We start from the raw sequence: 15,385 nt of genomic DNA, 5'->3' as shown, positions 1-15,385 counted from the left end.
AGCTGAGAAGCCCTGAACGGTGAAACGCTGTGACGTGCGGCCGCCATATTGGTGCGGATCCCCCTGGCGGCGGCCATCTTGGACGGAGACCTGCTGTGGGCGTCGCCATCTTAGAAGTAAAACGGCCCCTTCCCAGGAACTGGAACCACGCTCCTCCCCTCTCACTGGGTACCTCCTGTCTGCGACTGCCCTTCGGAATCCCTCCCTAAGTCCACCCCGTTCGGTCTGTTTTCATTTTCACTTGTCTTCATTGCTCCCGTGTGTGTGTGTGTGTGTGTGTGTGTGTGTGTGAATGCTCTCCTCTGACAGTAGCCTCTGAGTGTCTGTCTGTAACTTAATTCTTCCACTTGAGACGTTCTCTCTTGCCCGCCATCCACCCTAACCCGGCGGATCTCCGATCCTAGACAATGTCTAACCCGCTTTGACTGGCCCTGTTCCCTGGTTATGGCAAGCTTTTCCACCTGCCGCACCCACTCCCAAATCTACTGACTGATGATCCTATCCCCCAAGAACGGTAACACAGGAGCTGCCCTCTGAGACTCTGGATGACTTTATTCTTCAAATGGCTTTACACTTCCAATAGTTCCAGGTGAGACTGAGAGCAGGCACCCAGCCCATCCCTCTCTCCATTGTCTGAGCGGGTCACAGAGGGAAGCGGGCAGGACGCTGGCAGAGTCTGACAGCCCTTCTGTGGGTGGAGCTAAGGGTGCCCCGGGTCACGGGGTGCTTTGGGTCCGCCTCAGTGGGTGAGGAAATGGGGTCGGCAGATAGGCGAGGGAGGGCCTTGTGCTTCAGATAACCTCACAGGGTTGGGAAAGGGCTAGGGATGGGATGCAGGGACCCTAGGGGGCTCACCACAGTTCCTGACAAAAATGAGGAAGGGCCCGGGAGAGGGAAAGGTGAAGAGTTGTGAGGAGGGACAGGGCAGCTCAGAGGAGGGCACAGAAGAATTTCTTCTCCCGGAAAGGGTTCTCTGAAGTGGGCACAGGGGTGATGAGGGGATCCTCACAGGCGTGGGCATCACAGTAAGTCATCAGGTCTGCTGCTGCCTTGGACACCTGGGGCACAGCCGGGAGGGGAACTGTTAGCCAGAAACCCTAAATGGACTGCAGCCTCCCTCCCCAAATGGATAATCTTTTGCCATCTCTAGGGCTCCTTAAGACAGTCTTCTCTTCCCTCATCACCCACAGAGACCTGGGGCCAGCTCTCCTTACAGATCCCAAGACTCCTCCTGTGACCTCAGGGAGTCAATGAAAGAAAGCATCTCTTACCCTGAGGTTCGGGAACCTACGGTACAGGCTGCCAACTAATGGGATCCAGGGCCCCACCCACCTTTATCCGGCACAAGCTGGCTTCAATCTTAAGCTGTTCCACCATCTTGCGGGCTTGCCCAATACTCATAGTGCTGTTCACAGGGGTCTCCCCTTTCATCCTGGAGAAAAGAGAGAGCTCAGAGCATGATAGGGGGGCCCTGCACAATCTCAGCTGAAGGCCCCCCTCTGTGCTTACTCCTCATCAACCTTTACAAGGCCGGGTCATATGCCCCAATATTTTACTCCCCTTTTATCCCCAACCTCCGTGGTCTTTCCCATTCCTGTCTTCCTCAGCTAAGGAAATGGAGAAGTGGGATGAGATGCTCCCCAAACTCCTACATGGCCTGGGCCACAGATCATTAAACATACAAATGATTTAAGGCTTCAGAGCCCTCAAGTTATGTGTGTTCCCAGCTCTGAAAACCACAACTAGAAAGAGCCCCGCCCTAATGAGGAGAGCACAGAACCCCCACCTGCCCCCTTGAGCCCCAAAGGGAGAAAAGCAGAATGCTCGCTACTCACCTGAGGCCACGGGCAGCGACAGTCCTGGGGAGAAGGATCGTGGGGTGCACCAAAACCTGCTGCCTGAGATGGGTGCCCCACCTTGCAGGGAGTTGCAGCTGAGAATATCTGACGCAGCAGCAGAAGCAGCTAATACAAGGCCACTGGGGAGGGTCAAGTCAGAGGCCAGTGGAGGGCTAGTCCCAGTTTTTGCAGCTCCAGCACTGGCTGTTACCTGAAAGATGAAGGATGCTAGAAGGAGCTGCTCAGATCCTGGCACATACCAACTGTCTGGCCAGTGGGGGAGCCTGGCTGCTGCCTGCAGCCCCTGTGCACACCCCCACTGTTACTGTCTCACTACCTGCCCCTCCCCCGTTGCGGGCATCCAGGGTCTGGGCTAGAGACCTCCCCCAAGGAGCTGGAAGTAGCTGAGTCCCAGGTAGATTCCCCTCTCAAATGGGGTGGTCTGGACCTGTGACAGCCCCTGCAGTGGAGTCAGTACTGACTGCGTGAGACCCTGCTCATTTGAAAATCTGACATCAGCTGGGCAAGTCGCCCCCTCCATCCCTCCTCCCTCTACTCTGACACAGCATTTAACACCTGAATCTTCATTTCTCTCCCAGGGACCCTCCATTCCCCATATCCAGGAAAATGTGATGAGCTACAGGTATCAGCTTCTAGATCACCACTTTAACGTTCTAGCTACAAGTGACTCGAGTGGAAGATCCAGGGGCGGCGAGGTCCATCAGGAAGATGTCTAAAGAAATGGCAGACCGAAGAGCAGAAGGAGCAGCTGGGGGAAAAGAGGCATGCAGAGATCAGATCAAAGAATCGGACAAAGACGAGGTAGGGGAGAGTTCGGTGGGTGTTTCTGGAAATGGATGGGCTTCCTGGGTGTGTGTGTGTATTGGTTTGAGATTGCTTCCCACGTCTGCAGTGTTGTGCTTGGTGCTGTGAGATGTACGCAAAGATGTACACAACACTGATCCTTCTGAGGGATCTTACTTGGGGTGAATAGACATATACAAAATAGAAAGTGCCACCCGCCAAAAGCTAGTCTAGATAATGCGCTGTGGGGGAGGGAAAGTCTAGTTAGGGTCGGAGGAGGTCGATCACGCATCGTAAAAGCTCGAGACAAAACACGGGCCTGAAATGCTACCGCTCTTGTGAATAGGGGACAGCCAGCCCGCTGGCGCAACGCGCAAGATGCACAGGTACCCGCAGATTGCAGCGTTCTCGGGGCGAATGCTCTCTGCCTTGGAAGCCCACAGATCCAAGGAGCTGTGGGCAATGAAAATCAGCGCCAGCTGGATGCCCGCCTCGCCCCATCTTCAGGGGTTAAATGGCGGATAGTGAAGGTGTGGGCGGAGGGCCGTGATTGCGGCCTCGAGGGGCGGGCTGAGGGATGCTGCTGACTCATATCTGGAGCATATCTTGGGGCCTGGAGGGAGGCGCCTGTCCCCTTTGGTTTTGGTATCCGGAGGGTAACGGAACGCAGGAACGGACGGTGCCGGGCGCCAGGAGGTAGGAATTTGGCGGCTCGGAAGGCCCCGCCCCCTGCACCGGGCCCCGCCCCGGACGAGCCCCGCCCCCAGTGCTACAAAGGGGGGGGGCGGGCCGGCGGAAGGGGGAGGGACTTCCCCCGGGAGGCGGAAGTACCTTCTCGCCGTTGCCCCGGCAGCGCGCGGCTGGTGAGTCTGCACCGCTGTGGCGGCCCGCTGGCTGGTTTCTATGTTGCTGCGGTTGGGTGGGGGGGGCCCCGGGCGCCGCGCCCACCGCCGAGCCAGAGGAGGCTGGCGGGGAGCGGCCGTTGGCTGCAGGACGCCCTGGCCGGAGTGGGGCGCGGCCCTGTCTGAGAGCGACCGCTCTCAATTCGGGAGGGAATTGTGGCTGCGCTGAGGCTGCTGGCTTTGGGTCCGGCTGTGCGACCTTAGGCAAGTCGCGCGCGCTCTCCGTGCAGCCACCTCGCAGTGTGGAATCGTGTCATCGTGTGTGTAAAACCGCCGTGGAAGAATTGTAAGGTGCTCATCCTCTGTATGTTACGTATTACTATGAATGACTGTCAAGGTGGCTGTCCCAGAATCAGGTGACCCGAGGATGGGTTCAGCTGAGGAACTCTAGCACAGGTGGTGGAGAGAGCACAGTGGAGGAAAGGAAGGGATAATTGGCTGAGAAACGCAATCAATTGGAGAAAGGCCATATGAAACAAAGACTTTGCTCTGTCTTGCTATCTCTGGTTCCTCAAAGCCAGTCCGGTAAGCTTGTGCTTTTTGTCCCCACCTCCCCCGTGAAAAGAGCCATTCTTTCCCCTTTCTCTGTCTTTTTCCAGGAACCACCAGCTGCTTCATCCCATGGCCAGGGGTGGCGTCCAGGTGGCAGAGCACCTAGGAACTCAAGGCCTGAACCCGGGGCCAGGCCGCCTGCACTCCCCACCATGGTCAGTGACCCACCAGTACCTGCCCTACTGTGGGCCCAGGAGATGGGCCACGTCCTGGCGGGCCGTGCCCGCCAGCTGCTCCTGCAGTCTGGGGTGTTCTTCTGTGCCGTCCTCCTCCTGCTCTGGGTGTCTGTCTTCCTCTATGGCTCCTTCTACTACTCCTACATGCCGACGGTCAGCCACCTCAGCCCCGTGCATTTCTACTACAGGTGAGAGGGCTCTTCTGTCAAAGTAGGGGAATCCTGTGAGAGAATTGCTGCAAGGACCCTTGGAGCTTATTCAGGTCAACCCCCTTATTTACGGAGGAGGGCACTTGAGCCCAGTGTGCTTATACTGATTTCTTTTATAACCCAAGGTTGGAGCAGGTCTGGGTTGGTAGGATCTAGGGTCCTAGTCCTGTCTCTGGTTACTGGAATCTGGTTAAAAAGAAGAAGAAAAAAAAAATCCCTCTCCTAGACTGTCATTATGAGGGCCACTGTAGACTTTTGAGCCAACCCAATCCCTTGGGTCATCTCAGAAGTAATCTGGCCTTCAGCAGAGGAGGTATTAGGAAAGCAGTAGTTTGCCTTTTACATTACTTCTTCCCACTCCCGGATAGTCTGCTGCAAGAGAATTTATGGAAACACAGGGTGTCTGGGTACATAAACTCCCAGAGTCCTACTTCTTGCCTGGGGCCTCAATTCCTTCCCATTTTACAGACCCTGCCAAATTCTCTCCCCTTCTTTTAACAATGACTATGGGACCAATCAAGAGGTGCTGACAAGGGCACTATTATCAATGGTCCAAAGTTTTTTTTTTTTTCCCTGTCCTGAGTCCGTGGTCATGAGCTGTAATTTCTAAGGCAGAGCTGCTTAAACTTTTATTTATTTATTTATTTTATTTTATTTTATTTTATTTTATTTATTTATTTATTGGCTGCGTTGGGTCTTCTGTTGCTGTGCGCTGGCTTTCTCTAGTTGCAGCAAGCGGGGGTCACTCTTCTTTGCAGCGCGAGGGCTTTTCACTGCAGTGGCTTCTCTTGTTGTGGAGCACAGGCTCTAGGCACGCAGGCCTCAGTAGTTGTGGCACACGGGCTTCAGTAGTTGTGGCTCACGGGCTGAAGAGCGCAGGCTCAGCAGTTGTGGCACACGGGCTCAGTTGCTCTGCGGCATGTGGGATCCTCCCGGACCTGGGCTCGAACCCGTGTCCCCTGCATTGGTAGGCGGACTCCTAACCACTGCGCCACCAGGGAAGCCCTGCTTAAACTTTTAAGAGGCATGGATCTTATGAAAGCTATGGCCCTTCCTGCCATAAAAACCTATATATATGCCCATGTGCAATTTTGCCTACAATTCGAAGGGTTCATAAGCCTCTTAAAGATCATCTGTGGATCCCTTTGGAGGAATTTTCTCAAACTAGGCCCCAGACCAGAATTCCTAAATCAGAATCTGGAGGAGTGGGACCCAGGAATCTGCATTTTTATCAGCTCCCCAAGTGAGTCTTTAGAAACACTTAAGTCCGAAACTGTTCAACTAAGTGTCCATAGGTTCCCATTTAAGAATGTCTGCCCTAATGAAAGGAAATAAATGGAAATAGCAGGAAGAGAATTAAAGACTCATTCTGTTGTCTTGAATCTCCTGGCTGCATTTCTTCTCCATCTCTCTCTATAACAGAGAAGCGTGCCCATTCTGGGAGAAGGGATGGGGGATAGGAAAGGGAGCCCTAGGGGCCAAGGAGGTGTGTGAACAAGTAAGGCAGACTCTGTAACTTAGCAGAGTATCATCCCCGTTCTCATTTAGGACCGACTGCGATTCCTCCGCCTCCTTACTCTGCTCCTTCCCTGTTGCCAACGTCTCACTGGCTAAGGGTGGACGTGATCGGGTGAGTACGGGAGCTGAAGAGAGGTTTCATGAGAGCTTTGATGACTTGAAACAGGAAGGCTTGAGAAAGACCTGGACGTCAGGGACCGAGTAATAGAGACTAAAAGGAAGGCTTTCAAGGAAAGGGAGGTTAAAGAAAAATTAAAGTCCAAATGAATTGTGTGGATTATTCTTTCCTCCTTCTTAAATTGTTTCAGCCAGGCCATATCTACTAGATAAGGTGTATTTTAGATGTAAATGAACCTAAATTAACAGATCAGCTATCTTACAGAACTAGGATGGAATCCACCCAAGAGTTTTGAAAGTATGTTAAATTATGAAACCGTTGACAGATATGTGTAACCTGCCATTACAAAGGGTACTGTGCCAGAGGACTGGCCGAATGCCAGTATGCCTTCAACAAACCTGGAAACCCTGGGAAATGCAGAATGGGAATGCATCCTTCTCTGTTAGGCAAGCTGCTGGAGGCTCTGAAAAAGGGTAGGATCCCAGAACACTTCAGAAGGATCTTGGAGGATCAAGAGCATTTCTGATCACCAGAGTTTTTTGAGTTGTCAGCAGTGTAATGAGAAGTCATCAGAAATCAGACTTACTAAGAGTTTAAATATCATTTGAAAATGATTTTTCAAAAATTGTACTTGGGAGAATACTGACCTAAAGATAAAAAACACAGGATAGAAATAAATGGTCACTCTGAAGGGAGGAGTGTAAACTGTAGAGTCTGGGGCCCCCTGGGGTTGACAATACAAATAACCTGGGAGACTGTGTATTCTATATCCTGTGACATCTTCCAGTTTACTGCCAGGGTAACACTATCCAGAAAGCTTACCAGGTGGGATGAGTGGATCCCAAATGGAGATTTCAAAGTGGTGAAGTGGGGAAGGGAATTCCCTGGCGGTCCAGTCGTTAGGACTCCACACTTTCACTGCTGAGGGTCCAGGTTCAATCCCTAGGGGGAGAACTAAGATCCTGCAAGCTGCACGGTGTGACCAAAAAAAAAAAAAAAAAAAGTGGTGAAGTGGAATGTTGGGCATTGCAAGACAGAGGATTATCATTTTAGTTCTGCTACTCAGGAAAGTAACTTGGAGATGATCATAGAATGTTCTGTGAAAACATTTGTTCAATGTGTTTTTGTGGCTTAATAATAATAATAATAAATGGAATATATTGAGAGGGGAATAGAAACAAAGCCACAGTACATTTGCACCTGGGATGCTGCATGCATTTGTGTGGCTGCCCATCGTATATCATAATGGTTGGGGACGCAAGGAGCCTAAAACAGTCGGGTACCAGGCTGCTGGATGAGGAAGGGATGGAAGGATGAAGGGTGAGGCCCAAGTCCCTGATAATTAAAGCAGATTGATCATTTCATTCATTTCTAGTGAACATTTTTGAATGAATGCATGAAATAATGGGTCTACTCTGTGTGTAACACCTTGTTTAGAAATAGAAGATGTGGTCCTGCTTTCAAGGAGCTCACAGGATTGACAGAAATCTATACATTGCATTAAGTAGCAAAGACACAGATTCTGCATTTCAGAAGAATTTGTGAAGAATTAGACAGGTGTGAGACTATGGAGATGGTGAGGCTCAAAGTGGGCCTTTTAAGGAAGGGTGAATACTGTGTGGGAACGGAGGAGAGGGAGAACCTGCCCACCAGGCAGACAAATGCGAACAAAGGCAGGACTCGTTGACAAGATTCTGGTATTAGATTTTGTGGATGCCCTTGGAGGAGATGACATAATTACTGGTTTAAAAAGAAAAATATATATATAAAAATCTTTATTGAGGTATAATTCACATAGTGTACAAGTCACCATTCAAAATGTACAGTTCAGTCGTTTTTAGTATATTCAGAGTTGAGCAACCATCACCATAATCAATTTTAGAACATTTTCATCACCCCAGAAAGAAACCCATACCCACTACCTAGCAGTCACTCCCCATTTCCCTCCTGCCCATCCAGAGAACTACCGATTTTAATGTTTCAAAGAATTCAGTGAAGCAACTGGCTTAGGTTCATCTGGTCTCTACAGGGGGGTAGGAATCTCATGGAATCCATTTTTGTCAAGACGTAATTCAGACCGAAAATAAGAATCTGTATAAAGAAAGACTTTGATCAGTGGTTTTTCACCTATTACCCTATGGATAAAATGCTCAAAGTACCCTCATAGCCATATCTAGATTTCGGAGCTAGTACACTATTAGGGTTAGGGCAAAGTTTTTTTCAACTTCTTTTTTTTTTTTTAATCCACTCCCTCTTTGGTTAAAACCAGAAGCTTTACCATCACACCTGTGATCCTTATGTGTCACCCTGAGGGGGTCATACATAGGACAAGCATAGCTGAATACAGGATTAGAGGAATATAGGAACAGTCAGGAAAAACCAGGGTGTGTTTGGTGGCACATCTTTAACCTTTTGAGGTTAATCCCAGTGAAGAAGCCTTCCTGCTGTGAGTCTCAGGGTTCTACCAACAGAACCAAGATAAAGGACCCAGAATGACATAAGATGGTGTTGAGTGACAGTGACTGTGCGACAGCTGGCTAGGGAGATGGTGAGCACTTCTGGCACTCGGTTAATTAATAACGTAAGTGAAGGTAGGCTGGGTCCGGGGAGATGGCCTCATGGGGACAGAGAGACCTGAGTCACAGATGGCCCAGTTGGCAACATGAGGATTCACTTTTGGAAAAGAAATGTGACACAGCCTTTCTCGAAAAGAGTGATTCAGTAGAGCAGACAGGATACTGAAGATCTCAGAAGTGGGAGGGATCCAGCCACCAGAAGGGGGCAGCACTTTCTTGGGACCAGAGAGATTGAGAGGCCTGTTATGAGAGGGGAGGGTTGTGGCAGAGTGTTTGGAGGGGAAGGGGGGAGGTGGTACAGGGGCAGCGCAATTAAGAAAAATTTTTTTTAAAGAGACGGGGCTACCTTGGGCAGGTGCTGATGTATGGACAGCCGTACCGCGTTACCTTAGAGCTTGAGCTGCCAGAGTCTCCTGTGAATCAAGATTTGGGCATGTTCTTGGTCACCATTTCATGCTACACCAGAGGCAGCCGAATCATCTCCACCTCTTCACGCTCCGTGAGTGTTCATTCCTAGCCTGTCTAGGAGGGTGTGGAGAATGATGACAGATGTCAGAGTATCTGGGTAGGGCTTCAGGAGAAAACATCCCAGCTCTGAAGTCACAGACACATCAGGATAGGCAAGAGGTGTCAGTTTACCACACCAGACAAACACCCCCTAACATCTGATGCGCATGTCCAGCTTTGGGGTAAAGTCTGAAGAGTGGAGCCACCCTGAAAACGGGCTTCTTTGGAGCCAGGCAAGCCTGGCCTCGAATCCTCACTCAGAAACATGCTAGCTGAGGGGCAATTTACTTAACCCCTTAGTTATAAAGTGCTATAAGTGAATATAGTAGTAACTCCCTCATAACAAAACTAGTTTGGATTCAATGAGGAAATAGTGGGTGTTCAATAAATGTTAGATTCTGTTCTTAATTATCAACAGAACCATATCATGAAGCAAATCCCCGAATGTCCACATGGGGGAAAAAGCTTCAGATGGTACACTGGAACATACAGTCTGTTCTGGATTATAGAACCATTTGGGAGGAAGGTAGATCAGAGACAGTGCGGGGCTTCACCTAGGAGGGTTTCTTAGAAAAGGGGGCTTTGTTGTATTGGAATAGAGACACGTGGCCGGGTAGGGCAGGGCAGGGATGTCATTCAAGTGTTTGCAACGGTTGGGTCAAGACTTGGGTTTTGGGGGCGTGGCAGGAAGTGAAAGTGAGGGAGCAGGGACCGGGGAAGAAGCAGCCTTCCTAGCCTGCTCAGGGGTGGTGGAGGGGCGGGCACCCGTCCCCAGCCTCTCCCTCCTGGCCCTGGCAGGTGATGCTGCATTACCGCTCAAACCTGCTCCAGATGCTTGACACCCTGGTCTTCTCTAGCCTCCTGCTGTTTGGCTTTGCAGAGCAGAAGCAGGTCCTGGAGGTGGAGCTGTACCCAGAATACAGGGAGAACTCGGTAAGGGGGGAAGGAGGACTAGGAGACAGCCCTCCCCACAAGCCCAGAATTTTACCTGAGGAGCTTCTGGGCTCGGTCAGGAGGGACAGCAGTAGAGGCTGGAAGCGGGCCTCAGATTGGCCTGGTAAGAGTGACGGCGGCAGGATCCTGGCCTGATGTGCTGCCACCGCTGCCCACCCGCCTGCAGTATGTGCCGACCACCGGAGCCATTATCGAGATCCACAGCAAGCGCATCCAGCTGTACGGAGCCTACCTCCGCATCCACGCCCACTTCACTGGGCTCAGGTGAGGAAGCGCCGACGTGGCCTGGGCAGCTCTCGTGGGGCTGTCCTTAAGTGAGGAGGGTCCTAAGCAGAGACGACGGGTTTTACGGGTTTTACTTAGGCCACAGATTCTCCACCCTGACTGCACATCAGCATATCAGGTCCCTGGGGAACTTTAAAAAAAATACTGATGCCTGGGCCCCACGCCAAGACCAGGATTTGTTAGGGTCATACCAGGCCGTCAGACTTTTTGAAAGCACCCCAGGGAAAGGTCATGTGCAGTCAGTGTTGAGAACTGCTCTCTTGAACACATCGGCTCAGTGGGTGGGAGGCAGGGGATGGGGCCCAGCTCTAGCCAAACTGGTGAATCGCCCTAGAAGTTATTTCTGGGAAAGGAGAAGGCTGGTACTCCCTGGTAGCTGCTACTCCCCTCCTGTCTCTGCTTCCTGCTTCAGGTACCTGCTGTACAACTTCCCGATGACCTGCGCCTTCGTTGGTGTCGCCAGCAACTTCACCTTCCTCAGCGTCATCGTGCTCTTCAGCTACATGCAGTGGGTGTGGCGGGGCATCTGGCCCCGACACCGCCTCTCTCTGCAGGTCGCAAAGGACCCCTTTCCTCTCCCCCTCATGATCCTTCTTTGGGGAGTGGGCAGGAGCATGTTGGGGGCTGGGGCTGAAGGGCCCTGATCACCGGTGAGGGAAGGCAGCCCTTGCTGCTCAGGAGTTTCCCCCCTACAGGTAAACATCCGAAACAGAGACAGTTCCCGCAAGGAAGTCCAGCGGAGGATCTCTGCCCATCAGCCAGGTAACGGTGATGGCTGGGGGCTGGGTGAGGAGGCTCCTGCGCCGTCCAGTGTGAGGCTTTAGGTGCTCACATACCAAGCTGAAGGTCAAGGGAAGGGCTGAATGGGGTGAAGTCGGCACTGCCATCCAGGCACAGCTGCCCTAGCCCTGCCCTGTCCTCTACCCCCTTTGGAGGCACAGGGCCCCAAGGCCAGGAGGAGTCCACTCAGCTGTCACCCATTACAGAGGACAGTGAGAGGCGTGCAGATCCCTTGGAGCCAGGTGAGGTGCAGCAGCCCGACCTCCTTCCTGACTCCTCTCAGCCCTCCCCTTCAGCCTCCTCCAGACTGACCTCTGCCTTCCCCCTGGGGCTGCAGGAGGCCAGCTGTCTGAGGAGAAGAAACCAGATCCACAGCCCCTGAGTGGCGAGGAGGAGCTAGAGCCCGAGGCCAGTGACGGTGAGGGGCACTCTGCAGCGGGACCTGGGTGGACTGGGGTTGGCCTGTGGGTAGGGAGAAGGCCACGTTGGGTGGGGGCAGGAGCCCCTGGTCTGGAGTTTCCCATCTGGGATTTTGTTTCTCCTTCCCCTGGCCCAGGTTCAGGCTCCTGGGAAGATGCAGCTCTGCTAACGGAGGCCAACCTGCCTGTTTCTGCCCCTGCCCTTGCCCCGGAGACCGTGGGCAGCTCCGAACCCTCGGCAGGCACTGTCCGCCAGCGCCCCATTTGCTCTAGTTCCTGAAGAGAATAGGGCAGAGTCCCCACACTCCAGCCCGCTCCCCCCTGATCCCTTTCCCTTTCCGGGGCTCCCCCAATAAACTATTTTCGTGCCAGCTGCCTCCCTGACTCTGAAGTGGGTTCAGGGCCATTTGAAAGCCTGATGTTCCCCAGGCATCCCCCACCCCGATTGGAGGAGGTTGTCTTGTCAGGGGTTACCGATGGGGAAGATCTCCAGACCCTGGACTGTTTTAGGCACAGCTGTTTCCATTCACAGCCTAGGACGTCCAAGGAGTGAAAACCTGCCCACTCCATCCATGTGACTCTCATCTCCCTCTGGGGAGGGGGATAGCATAGGGCGGGTCTGGAAAGCTGGGATACATCATTCTGGCCTCCGCACCCCTCCCTTTCTCAGTCCATTGGGAGGCGGAAGACAGGAAATGACTGCCATGGATGTGGTATGATTTTTTACTGAAACAGCATTTTGTAGCCCAGGCCCCATGCTGTCCACAGCTATTTTTCTCTCTGATACCAGCCAGGTGGCCCCGTCCTTTGTGTTCCCCTCCTCACCCCCTCACGTGACTTCAGCCTTTGGATTCTCAGCTCCTGGCTGCCTTCCACATTCCACTGCTCTTTCAGAACCCAGGCATCCTGGCCTCCAGCTGAAACCGCTGCATGTGGCTTCCCCCACCCCTGGCCCCGTGACTCAGGCCCTCTGAAGGCACCAGCCCTCTTCTTGGCACTCACCGGGGAGGGGGACAGGGGAAGGGGGGCCAGGTGGTGACATCACAGTTGAGGGTATAAAAGCTTTGAGCCAAAACAGAATTGAAATTGAAGACATTGAGAAAACCTGACTGTGCAGCCTGTGCTCCTGGGGACCTCTTAGGACCCCCGGCCTGCTACTCACTGCATCAAGGCCTACCCACTGGTAAGGTGCTGCTTGTGAGTCAGGGAGGTGGGGGGCAGGCAGGGACCAGGACTTTGATAGGTGGGTTGGGAGGGTTCCAGGGCCTCTGTGTCCCATCTCTTCTCCTTTCTCACTTCCATCTCCTTTCTGGGTTTCTGCATGTGTTGCTGACTGATTGATACTTATTTTACTTAGATGGTTTCTCTGGGTGGCAGCTGGGAACGATTCCATCTTCCTTCCCCAGGCTGCGTAAATCATTTACTCCTCTTCTCCCCTCAGCACTCAGTTTATTCATTAACTGTTTCTCATGCTTCACGCATTGCTGGTTGCGCACTTCTCTCTGTCGGGTCAGACGACATTTTATTCTTTTTCGTCCAAAACCAAGCACGTAGGCTGTTCAGAAGTTGGATGACAAAGGGGTGTATCGTCTCATTTCCACCTCCTTCCTGTTCTCTTGGTCCCCGGTCGTGTTTCCCTGTCTCTAGAGCTTTTGTTGAGGGAGGGGGGCCTGCAAGGTGTGAGGGCTGACCGGCCTTTACCCTTCCCCCTCCTTCCCTTCCAGACTCCATGCCGGGCTCTCCCTGCCTTGTGTGGCTCCTGGCTGTCACCTTCTCCTTGGTTCCCAGAGCGCAGCCCTTCGCGGGAGACTCGGAAGAAGAGGAGCAAGATGAGACACCTTTGCCGGCTGTCCCCTGCGACTACGACCGCTGCCGCCACCTGCAGGTGCCCTGCCAGGAGCTGCAGAGGGCCGGCCCGACGATGTGCCTGTGCCCCGGCCTCTCCAGCGCCGCGCAGCCGCCCGACCCGCCACGCCTGGGGGAAGTGCGCATGGAGGCAGAGGCGGGCCGCGCCGTGGTGCACTGGTGCGCCCCCTTCTCCCCGGTCCACCAGTACTGGCTGCTGCTTTGGGAAGGCGCCGGGGCTCCGCAGAAGGGGCCCCCCCTCAACTCGACGGTCCGCCGAGCGGAGCTGAAGGGCCTGAAGCCCGGGGCCGCATACGTCGTCTGTGTGGTGGCCGCCAACGCGGCCGGGGAGAGCAGCGTGCCCGGGGCCGAGGGCCTCGACGGCGCGGGCGGCCCCGCCTTCGGGCCCTGCGGCCGGCTGACCGTGCTGCCGAGGCCGCTCACGCTGCTGCACGGGGCCGTGGGCGTGGGCTCGGCGCTGGCCCTGCTCGGCTGCTCCGCCCTGGTCTGGCACTTCTGCCTGCGCGACCGCTGGGGCTGCCCCCGCCGAGGCCGCCCGAGCGGCGCGGGACTCTGAGGCCTCCCGGGGGCCTCTCCGGCCAAGCTAAGCCCGGCGCCGCTCCGGGGGAGGTGGCGCCCTGACAGACCAGACGGCGGGATGGAAGGCCGGGCGCTGGCCCCCCGCTGAGTCGGTTCAGGCCCCAGACTTTCCACTCTGCTCCGAGCTTAGGTTTAGGAGTAGAGAAGGTCGGCAAATTTTTTCTTAATGGACCAGAATAATTTAGGCTTTGTGGTTCCAGGGGATAAAATCGAAGATATCATGTAGTTCTTACATAACCATGTAACCATTTAAAAACGTAAAAATCATTCTTAGCTCTTGGGCCTTACAAGTCAGGCCCCGGACAGTTTCGGCCCGTTGGCTACGGTTAGTCTACTCCTGTCGTACAGCCTCAAAAGGGCCCTGCCACTATGGGTGGCTTCCGTGGGGTTTTGAGAATAAGCTGCTGCGGGATGGGAGTTTGGGGCTAGAGACCACTCCTTCTCCTTCTGCCTTTTTGTTTAGATAGTGAGGATGCGCACTGAGTTAGAATCTACCTGTGTCTGAGGCGGGTGGGAATAAATGACTGACATGGGGTGGAGAAGAGAGGGACTGCCCAAGCTGCTGTTTGGGACAAGCTTGCGGTTTTGCTAGTAAAAATATAATAATAATAATACAATAATAACAAAGGACTCCCCCTCCCCCATTTGTGTTTATTGTATATTCACTGTAATAACATTAAAGGAGATGTAAAAGGAAGACATTTTCAATTTTCATGATCCTTTTCAATTCCCTGTCCACACACCGATTTGTCGGAGTAGTATACATACTTTCGAGTTTATTTTTAAATTAACTGGATGTAGAAAAGTCTAAGTTGCTACACAGTTTATTCCTCACTTTTACTGATCTTATAACCTTTTTTTAAATTATAAAAGTAACACATACAAATTTCAGTACCGAAGAGGATAAGATGAAAGTTTCCCTTCTCCTCAAGAGGTAATTGCCTGTAGCAGAGCAAATTTTTCTCTAAGCAATGCAAATATATTCTTTTTTCATTCAATATATTATGGACAGTGTTCCATGTTGGTAAATCACAGCCTTCTTACTTATGTGAAAGGCGTAACTTTCCATTGGAGGATGCTCCTTAACTGACAATAGCCTTGGCTCTTTGTTAGAACATTTGTCTTCAGCGTTTGCTGTGGACATCCTTGTTTGTTTGTGTATCCTCACATGTTTGTGTATTTCCATAGGGTACTTACCTTGAAGTAGGTGAGAGAGGCAGTACTATACAATTTAATCATTCTTCTATTATTGGAACTCTAGAATAAAGTTAGAACACATTTGTTATTTAGAATACACACCAC

At 52.6% G+C, this 15,385-nt stretch overlaps 3 protein-coding genes across 10 annotated transcripts; 2 read left to right on the top strand and 1 right to left on the bottom strand.

Annotated features, from left to right (window-relative positions):
* The first annotated feature begins 510 nt into the window (after positions 1-510).
* BSCL2 (BSCL2 lipid droplet biogenesis associated, seipin) lies at positions 511-12,009 on the top strand. 8 transcript variants are annotated; one of them, XM_082477923.1, is made up of 12 exons: positions 511-589; positions 2,438-2,660; positions 4,144-4,460; positions 6,030-6,111; positions 9,049-9,192; positions 9,999-10,133; positions 10,321-10,418; positions 10,852-10,993; positions 11,135-11,202; positions 11,373-11,461; positions 11,557-11,637; positions 11,776-12,009. In XM_082477923.1, exons 2-12 carry the CDS (start codon positions 2,568-2,570, stop codon positions 11,916-11,918), a joined length of 1,392 nt encoding a protein of 463 aa, XP_082334049.1. In that variant the 5' UTR covers positions 511-589; positions 2,438-2,567; the 3' UTR covers positions 11,919-12,009. The 8 variants fall into 8 exon arrangements, with proteins under 8 accessions (XP_082334049.1, XP_082334048.1, XP_082334047.1 ...); XM_082477922.1 differs by having other exon boundaries at positions 9,028-9,192; positions 11,135-11,201; positions 11,381-11,461; XM_082477921.1 differs by having other exon boundaries at positions 9,028-9,192; positions 11,135-11,201; positions 11,375-11,461.
* Positions 535-3,172, bottom strand: GNG3 (G protein subunit gamma 3). The gene is made up of 4 exons (XM_082477971.1): positions 3,033-3,172; positions 1,836-2,049; positions 1,333-1,432; positions 535-1,058 (listed from the first exon to the last, which is right to left on the bottom strand). Exons 3-4 carry the CDS (start codon positions 1,429-1,431, stop codon positions 930-932), a joined length of 228 nt encoding a protein of 75 aa, XP_082334097.1. The 5' UTR covers position 1,432; positions 1,836-2,049; positions 3,033-3,172; the 3' UTR covers positions 535-929.
* Positions 12,010-12,155: 146 nt separating the features above from the next.
* LRRN4CL (LRRN4 C-terminal like) lies at positions 12,156-14,780 on the top strand. The gene is made up of 2 exons (XM_082477954.1): positions 12,156-12,821; positions 13,363-14,780. The coding sequence occupies exon 2, from the start codon at positions 13,368-13,370 to the stop codon at positions 14,058-14,060; it is 693 nt and encodes a 230-aa protein (XP_082334080.1). The 5' UTR covers positions 12,156-12,821; positions 13,363-13,367; the 3' UTR covers positions 14,061-14,780.
* The last annotated feature ends 605 nt before the right edge of the window (positions 14,781-15,385 follow it).

This window comes from Balaenoptera physalus, assembly GCF_965194825.1.
Source record: "Balaenoptera physalus genome assembly, chromosome: 10".
Classification (NCBI taxonomy): Eukaryota; Metazoa; Chordata; class Mammalia; order Artiodactyla; family Balaenopteridae; genus Balaenoptera; species Balaenoptera physalus.
Note: the sequence above shows the minus strand (reverse complement) of the source record. Positions and strands in the feature narration are given on the sequence as shown.